This window comes from Myotis lucifugus, unplaced genomic scaffold (assembly GCF_000147115.1).
Source record: "Myotis lucifugus unplaced genomic scaffold, Myoluc2.0 scaffold_27, whole genome shotgun sequence".
NCBI lineage: Eukaryota > Metazoa > Chordata > Mammalia > Chiroptera > Vespertilionidae > Myotis > Myotis lucifugus.
Genome location: NW_005871075.1, coordinates 378,704 through 388,265, shown reverse-complemented (window position 1 = coordinate 388,265; position 9,562 = coordinate 378,704). Strand labels below are relative to the sequence as shown.

At 47.4% G+C, this 9,562-nt stretch overlaps 1 protein-coding gene across 4 annotated transcripts in view; it reads right to left on the bottom strand.

Moving 5' to 3' along the window:
- The window catches only part of MRPS28 (mitochondrial ribosomal protein S28), a 103,926-nt gene extending 94,628 nt beyond the window's left edge, over positions 1-9,298 (bottom strand). The window contains exon 1 of one of the 4 annotated variants that reach the window (XM_023751918.1): positions 8,907-9,298. In XM_023751918.1, coding sequence (XP_023607686.1) covers positions 8,907-9,122 — 216 coding nt within the window. In that variant the 5' untranslated portion in view covers positions 9,123-9,298. The remainder of the gene's footprint in view (positions 1-8,906) is intronic. The other 3 variants (XM_014453666.2, XM_023751917.1, XM_006086284.3) reach the window with 3 other exon arrangements.
- Positions 9,299-9,562: the final 264 nt, after the last annotated feature.

Below are 9,562 nucleotides of genomic sequence, written 5' to 3'. Positions count from 1 at the left end.
CTCTGTGGATGTTCAACTGCAGCTTCGGCCCACTGGACCAGTGAGGGGCCCCCAAGGGATGTATCACTGCAAGCTTAGGCACAATCCCCCGGGGAGCAGGCCTAAGCCAGCAGGTGGACATCCCCCGAGGGGTCCCAGACTGACTGCGAGAGGGCACAGGCTGGGCTGAGGGACCTCCGAGTGCACGAATTTTGTGCATCAGGCCTCTAGTCTATATAATAAAAGCCTAAGCCTGTTATGGTGGAATAAGAACTGGTAACAGGTTGCTATAATGCGCCCTGACCACCAGGGGGCTCAACGCAAGAGCTGCCCCTTGGTGGTCAGTGCGCTCCCACAGGGGGAGCATCATTCAGTCAGAAGCTGGGTTCACGGCGGGTGAGCGCAGCGGTGGTGGCGGGGGCCTCTCCCACCTCCACTGCAGGAGAGCGATAAACAACAAGGGATCCCAGATTGTGAGAGGGATGTCCAACTGCCGGCTTAGCCAACAGGCAGACATCCCCCGAGGAGTCCCAGACTGGGAGAGGACAGAGGCTGGGCTGAGAGGGCCCCCAAGTGCATGAATTTCGTGCACCAGGCCTCTAGTCTACTTATATAAAAACCCTGGGTGTAACATCACAGCCAGAACCGCGACCAAGCGGAAGGAAGTCAGTCCTGCAGGGGTTGTCTTGGCAACGGCTGCGCACTCTCCCGAGTTATTTCCTGGAGCTGTTCCTGCCTCAAACCCAAATTCCAGGGTTTGAGGCAGGAACCCGCCCTTGGAGCGTGGAGGCATATCTTCATAAAGTGTGCCGTGCCAGCACGGCCAAGGGTGAACCTGAGTGGGGACGGGTGAACCTGAGTGGGGACGGCTGAAAGGCTTAGAAAAGACAGACAAGAGAATGAAATCTGGGTCTCGGTGGGATGCTGCTTCTCTGAGAGACAGCAACCACGCCCACAGCCATGTCTTTATTTTATAGTAGATGCCACGAGGCAAAGTAAGGGCGTGACCAAGATGTTTACAATATTCTCCTGGGTTTCAATCCTACTCAACTACATGCACCTGAACTCTATCAAGCCCATATCACTCAGGCACGTGGGGCCACGTGTTCAGACCATAGGTTCAAGCTTACAACTATAGCTGTTGGCTATAATTGTGCTGGGAGAGCCCTGCCCTCCAAGCTGGGACTTGCACATGGCAATGAGAGAACTGTGCCCTCTCATCAGTCCAAGTCTTGACCCTGTCCAAACACTGTAGTGACTCCCCACAATAAAGTTTTAATACATTATATTAGAGGTTGTGGTGGTACTGTTTTAACTACAGCATCTACAGGAATTGCTGCAAATTTACTTCTCGGTGGAAGAACCTTTCATTCCCAATATAAATGGCCAATTCCATTAAATGAAACTTCAATTTCTAGACTCGATATAAACAGTGAAGTTGCTAAAACTATTAAAAAGGCCCAACTTCTCATTATTGATGAATGCATCATGGCATCCAGTCATGTTATAAACGTCATAGACAGATTACTAAGAGAAATTATGAATTTGAATGTTGTATTTGGTGGGAAAGTTCTCCTTCCTGGAGGGGATTTTCGACAATGTCTCAGTATTGTACTGCATGCTATGGGATCGGCCATTGTACAAATGAGTTTAAAGTACTGTAATGTTTGGGGATGTTTCAATAAATTGTCTCTTAAAACAAATATGAGATCAGAGGATTCTATTTATAGTGAATAGTTAGTAAAACTTGGAGATGGCAAACTTGATAGCAGTTTTCATTTAAGAATGGATATTATTGAAATCCCCTGTGAAATGATTTGTAATGGATCTATTATTGCAGCTACCTTTGGAAATAGTATATCTACAGATAATATTAAAAATATATCTAAACATAAAGTTCTTTGTCCAAAAAAATGAACACGTTCAAAAATTAAATGAAGACATTTTGGATATACTCGATGGAGATTTTCACACATATTTGAGTGATGATTCCATTGATTCAACAGATGAGGCTGAAAAGGAAAATTTTGCCATCGGATTTCATAATAGTATTACTCCTTCGGGAATGCTGTGTCATAAATTAAAATTGAAAGTGGTGCAATCATCATGCTATTGAGAAATCTTAATAGTAAATGGGGTCTTTGTAATGGTACCAGATTTATTATCAAAAGATTACAACCTAACATTATCGAACGTGAAGTATTAACAGGATCTGCGGAGGGAGAGGTTGTTCTGATTCCAAGAATTGATTTGTCCCCGTCTGACACTGGCCTCCCATTTAAATTAATTCGAAGACGGTTTCCCGTGATGCTAGCATTTGCGATGATTATTAATAAATCACAAGGACAAACTCTAGACAGAATAGGAATATTCTGACCTGAACCCGTTTTTGCACATGGTCAGTTATATGTTGCTTTCTCTCAAGTTTGAAGAGCATGTGATGTTACAGTTAAAGTTCTAAATACTTAATCAGAAGGGAAATTAGTCAAGCACTCTGAAAGTGTTTTCACTTTTAATGTGGTGTACAGGGAGATATTAGAATAAGTTTAATCACTTTATCAGTCACTGCTTGCATCACTGTTGTTTTTATATCATGTTTTTGTTGTTTTCATATCATGTTTTTGTTGTTTTTATATCATGCCTCTGTTGTTATATCCTTTTGTTACTGTTTATTTATTAATAAATTTATATATTATTTTCATATACATTTTACTAATTTCCTTTCATCTTTCACACTTCTATTATAGAGAAAGGGCAAATAGCAATATTAAAATATCTCCGCTAATTAATTCCCTTTTAAAAAAAAAATACATTTTATTGATGTTTTACAGAGAGGAAGAGAGAGAGGGATAGAGAGTTAGAAACATCAATGAGAGAGAAACACTGATCAGCTGCCTCCTGCATACTCCCCACTGGGGATGTGCCCACAACCAAGGTACATGCCCTTGACCGGAATCGAACCCGGGACCCTTGAGTCCACAGGCCGATGCTCTATCCACTGAGCCAAACCGGTTAGGGCAGTAGTTGGCAAACTGCAACTCAGCAAACTGCGGCTCGTGAGCCACATGCGGCTCTTTGGCCCCTTGAGTGTGGCTCTTCCACAAAATACCGACTTCTGCGCATGGGCCACGAAGTTTCAATCACACTGTATGTGCGCGCCCACACGTGGTATTTTGTGGTATTTTGTGGAAGAGCCACACTCAAGGGGCCAAAGAGCCGCATGTGGTTCTCGAGCCGCAGTTTGCCAACCACGGGGTTAGGGCAATTAATTCCCTTTTAATGTGCATGAATTTCGTGCACCGGGCTACTAGTGTATATATAAAATCTCTGGAAATTGCCATTTTAAAAATTCAGGAGGAATTCAGGAAGATGGCGATGTAAGTAAACACAGCACTCACTGCCTCCCTCAACTTCAAAATTACAGCTAAAATACAGAACAACAATCATTTAGAACCGCCTGAAATTTGGCTGAATGGAAGTCCTACAATTGGAGAAGTAAAGAAGAAAGCACATGGAGACTGGTAGGAAGCATGGAACCGGCTGGCTCAACACCCACATGTGGTGTTTTTTAATGGGGAGGGATAGCTCAGTTGCAGAGGCCTCCAGTGAGAAGCAAGAGTTCCCAGCCCCAGACCAGATCCCTCAGCCATTTCCAGTGCTGGGAAGAGAAGTCCCCATAACTTCGGGCTGTAAAAACCAGTGAGGATTGTGGCTGAGTGACAGGGAGGCTGCTGGAGATCCAGGAAGTTCCTCTTAAAGGCCCGGCACATGGACTTACTCAGACTTGATCCCCCTGGGCTCCAGTACTGAGGCTGCAGTTTGAAAGGAACCTGGGGCATTCAGGGAGGAACTGGATTGTCCAGCATCAGGGAAAGTACTCAGGCTGCTTTCTCCCAGACAGGGGTGCTCACCGGGTTCATTGTTCCTATAATGAGGTCTTCCCCATCACAGAGCTGACTTGCAGGCTCCATATCTGAGGCTCCATCAACCTGGATCATACTGTTCCCACCACCCTGATGATTCCCTGAGACCCCACCCACCCAACTTGCTGTCCTACCCAAGCTGTTTACAGCAGCTTTTCCATATGTCCTGGCTCAGGCTTCAGGCTTTCCTAAAATCTCACAAACAAGCAGCAGCTAGAGTCAGTATGCCTATCAGTAAGAGGCCCAAGGCCCAGTACTAGCAGCAAGCTGCCTTGCTTCACAGCTTGGCCTCAACTGGACACTTCCAAGCCCAACACAAGTAGCAGCCATCTGCAGACTGCTCTGTAGCTCCTGCTGGGTGGCCCCAGGCTGTGGCTGACTGCATCTCCCAGGAGGCACCAGAGCCAGTGCACCCAGTGGACAGCTTCAGACCATACGAGATTACAACTCTACACATCCACAAGTGACACATTCAAGGCACAGACTCAGTGAGCACCAAAGCCCCACTAAAGCAAATCCTGCTCCATAGGGGTATCTCCTGCACAGCAGCTCTTCTGCTGTAGTCACAGCTGGTCCTCACAGCCAATTGTCCAGGTGGTCAAATCCTCCCAGTGATGCCAATAGCAATCAAGTTCAACTACAACAAGACTGTGCACACAGCCCACACAGTGGTGTACCTAGTGTGTCCAGCTCAGGTAACTGGGAAGGCTGAACCATTGGGTCCTACAGGACACCTACTACACAAACCCACTCTACCAATTCCAGGAAACATAGCAGCTCTACCTACTACATAGAAACAAACACAGGGAAGAAGTCAAAATGTGGAGACAAAGAAACAGGTCACAAATAAAAGAATAGGAGAAATCTCCAGAAAAAGAACTAAATGAATGGGAGCAAACAAACTCCTAGATACAGAGTTCAAAACAATGGTTATAAGCATACTCAAAGATCTTAATGAGAGCTGACTTGTCAGTGCCAGCAGGAGCACTGCTCAGCATTGCTGCTCTGAGTTGTTCTGAGCCCATATATTCTTTTAAACTCTTCCCGACTACAGCAGGGCTGGTTCCTTCTCGAATCCTGCCCACTGTACTAATGGTTGGGAACTTAGTCCAAGTTCCTCCTTTATCCTCTGCTCACTGAGACACAGGTCAGTTCTTGGTGGCGGGGCAGATAGAGAAGCCATGAGAGGTTGTGGGTATATAAGAATGAGTCTTTATTGCAGAAGCCAATGGCCATATAGCCGTTAGACAAAACAGTTCTCCACAGCAAAGTCCATACAATAGGCAGGCAGCTATACACCGGCTGGTGAACGGGTAAATCTTTCCCACAAAGCAGCATTAGTCTCTGTACCTACAGCTATTATATGAGCAGCCGCATGCTGCCTCTAGACACCTAGCTTTACTTAGCAAGTACCTGAGCTCTCTCCTGGAGCTTCAGCATCAGCAGCTTCTCCTATCTCCCCTGCCCAGCACACTGGCTGGTTAACATGGCAGCTATATCTGAGCTCTCTGTGAGCTCTTAGCCTTACATTGTAGCAGTACCAGCTCTCAGCTCATCTGAGCTCTCTAGCCTCTCCAGCACACATAGGAGCTACATTTTCTGTGTCTGCTGCCTCTGCTTCTTCACACACTCTGCTCTGCCCAGCTGCTCTCTCGAGCAGACAACTATCAGTAACCTGTATATTATTCCAGAGACAAAGAAGCCTAGCTGCCAACAGTGACATCAATCATTTGGGTTACAGAAGGGCACAGTATACCATGTGTCCTTGCACACGCTGGGTATCTTAGCCTGATTATGATTCCCAGGCTCAGAGTCCTTGGACATCCCATTTGGACTCATGACAGAACAGCCTTGAACATCCTGGTGTACGAATAACAAGGCCTCTGTGCTCTCATTGGCATGGTTCCCACAGAGCTTCAAGGGGCTTAGTAAGAACATCAAAGACATGAAAAAGGACCAGTCGGAAATTAAACATACACTAGCTAAAATAAAGAATAATTTACAGGGATTCAACAGTAGAGTAGAGGATTCTGAGAATCAAATCAACGATTTGGAATATGAGGAAGCAAAAAACACCTAATCAGAAGACCAAAAAGAAAAAAGAATCCAAAAGTATGAAGATAGTGTAAGGAGCCTCTGGGACAACTTCAAGCGTACCAACATTTGCATAATGGGGGTGCCAGAAGGAGAAGAGAGAGCGCAAGATATTGAAAACCTATTTGAAGAAATAATGACAGAAAACTTCCCCTACCTGGTGAAAGAAATGGACTTACAAGTTCAGGAAGTGTAGAGAGTCCCAAATAATAGGAACCCAAAGAGGACCACACTAAGACAGATCATAATTAAAATGACAAAAGTTAAAGACAAAGAGAGAATCTTAAAGGCAGCAAGAAAAAAGCAGTTACCTACAAGGGAGATTTCTGATTTCTCAACAGAAACTTTGCAGGCCAGAGGGAGTGGCAAAATATATTCAAAGTGATGAATAACAAGGACCTACAACCAAGATTACTCTACCCAGCAAAGCTATCGTTCAGAATTGAAGGTCAGGTAAAGAGCTTCCACAGATAAGAAAAAGCTAAAGGTGCTCATCACCACCAAACCTGTATTACATGAAATACTGAAGGGCATTCTTTAAGAAGAGGAAGAAGAAGAAAAAAGATAAAATATATGAACAATAAAATGGCAATCCTATATAATAAAACCCTAATATGCAAATCCACCAAATGGCAGAACGACCAGTGGAACGACCGATCGCTATGATGCGCACTGACCACCGGGGGGCAGGTTATCAACACAGGAGCCGCCCCCTGGTGGTCAGTGTGCTCCCACGGGGGGAGCGCCACTCAGCCAGAAGCCGGGCTCCCGGCGGGCGAGTGCAGTGGTGGTGGCGGGAGCTTCTCCTGCCTCTGTTGCAGGAGAGCGGTAAGGAGCGAGGGGTCCTGGACTGCAACAGCCCTGGACTACAAGAGGGATGTCTGATTGCCGGCTTAAGCCCGATCCTTACCGAGGATCGGGCTTAAGCCAGCAGGTGGACATCCCCTGAGAGGTCCCTGTCTGCGAGAGGGCCAGGCCGGGTTGAGGGTTCCCCCTCCACCAGTGCACTAATTTCATGCACCAGGCCTCTGGTAGATGCATATCTATCAACAATTGAATCTAAAAATCAAAATAAACGAACAAGGAATCTAATGAACAAAATAAACTGATAAATAAAATAGAACCAAAGGCATAGAAACATGGATCAAACTGAGGAATTTCAGAGGGAAGGGCGGAGGAGAAGGTGGGAAGAGATTAACCAAAGAACTTATATGCATATATGAATTACCTACGGACATAGACAATATGGTGGTGAGGGCCTGGGGTGGGGCAGGAACCAGGTGGAGGGGGGAATGGGGGTGGGGGGGAAGTGGGATATGAGTAATACTCTCTACAATAAAGATTTTATTTAAAAAGACCATAAAAATTTTAAAAATTTAAACAATACACCCTCCAGCCTTGAGAAAATGAGTAAAAGAGAAAAGGGAGCTTTTACATATCCCACAATAACCTTCAGTGCTATTTAAATTCTTTTTAAAGTAGGCAAATATTACTTTGTAAAATTAATTTTTTCCCCCCAAAAAATCTTGATCACACAACCCGCCAGCTGGAGCCAGCTGCTCTCAGTTGCTTCTAGGTGGAGGTGATCTGCAAGGGCGAGAAAAGAAAGTGGTTGGCGGGCCCATCCCTGACTCACCCACTGGATGGGCACCCAGAATCTCAGGCTACCTGTGGCCTTAGGGAGCACGCCCTCAGCCCCATCCTACAGGATGGTACTAATGGGGCGGTTAGGGCAGGGGGGACCGGCTGGAGGGAGTCAATGGGGGGAAAAAGGGGACACCTGTAATACTTTCAACAATAAAGAATTTTAATCTTGACCACACAATAAAGAGGAATTTTATTCATCTTGTAATCTCAGGACACTCTTCAATTAAAAAGGTCTAGAAATTTCAAAAAGTAAAGTGAAAGCCCTCTCACAAAGTTGACTCTCAACACCTAAGAACTGCTCATATTCCTCATCATAAACATAAGTCAGGAAAGCACTTCCAATTAACGTTAAAATTCAAACAAGTGTATGTTCAGTTATCTTATTACTCTTACAATTGTTTTTGATCAATTAATATTGTGGATGAGCTCATAACTGTACTATTCGCACTTGTACAACTGTTTTTGAGCAGTCACACACATATATCTCAGTTGGAGTTCAAGTATGCACTATGTGTACTATTCATTCATTCATCCATCCCTTCAGCAAACACTCACTGAGAGCCCACAGACTGGGAGACAGCCCTGTGCTGGATGCCAGTCAGTTCTTCCTATAACCCAGGACACCCCCAGTCTCTGAGCTGTTTGGTACTGGACCCCAACGAGATAATAAGTAGGGAAACTGAGTTTTTAAAAAAATATAACTTAACCTTGCCACACATCCAATTTCACGTCTGCTTAATCTAATAATTTTTTAAAATCTGGCTTGCATTTATGTTTACTTCTTCCATTTCATCTCTAGTAATTCTATCGTATTTACAAAAGTATTGCCTGAGTCAGATGGGAATTTTTTTCTTGTCATTTACAGAAAAGTGAGGCCCTGACAGCTTAGATTGTTTTGCCCAAGGACCGCACTGGAGCTACAAGACAAGCAGAGAGCCCAGCCTCGCCGGTGTGAGTCCGATTCGCCTCCGAGTCCAGGGGTCGCCCCAGCCCGCATCAGAATACACGCGCAAGGTCCAACATGTAAATGCTGCACAAAAGGAGGAGAAACTACAACAGCGCGCGCTCTGTTCAAAGTGTCCAGTGGGCCAAGAAGCAAGCCAGCCCCGCCCACAGGCCCCGCCTAGGACCTCAGCCCCGCCCCCATCCCGGGCTCGCCCCGGCTCCGCGCTCCATTCCCCGCGCCAGGCCCGCCCCCGCCCCGGGCTCCGCCCCCTTCAAGCCCCGCCTCCCACGTCACTGGCACCAGCTCCCGCGACTCACCCGGGACCGCCCGAGCTCCGCCTTTCGCTGCAACTCCGAGTGCCGCTCCAGAGCGCTCGCGAAGCCGCCGGGGCGCGCTCTGTCCTCCGTGGACTCGGAACTCTGGCTCCCGGAGCCACTCTCAGCGCCCGAGCCTCCATAGGGCCGAGAGAAGAGGAACACGCGCAGGAAACGACTCTCGGCAGTCACGGCACGGGGCCGACACAGCGCCGCCATGACGGCTCCAGACTGAACCTCTGACCTTCAACCTCTCCGCCAGCGCGCAGGTCACGGGCGGGGCTTCCGTCGCCCCGCCCACTTCCGCACAGCACTACCTGCGGGCGGGGCGCGGGGTAGCCAGCGCATGCGCGGAGTTGGAGGCGAGCCGGGAACCTGGCTGGACTAGTCCGTGGCGGGAGGTCCGGTGCTGGCCGCGGTCCGCTTCGTTCAGCGGGGACAGCGTTTTCGCCCTGGGAGTTTCGCCCTCCCAGGCATCGCGTGGGCCTGGTCCCGCTGCACACGCTGTCCCGCCGCCTGCGCGTGTGCCCAGGTGGCCGCAAGGCTCGGCCCCCACCGCTCTTCGGGTCTTTGTCGGACCCCAAATACGCACGGTCGGGCTCCCGGGGTATTCGCTATGCCACTGGGCATTTAATACGCCATGGATGGACTTACAGTAA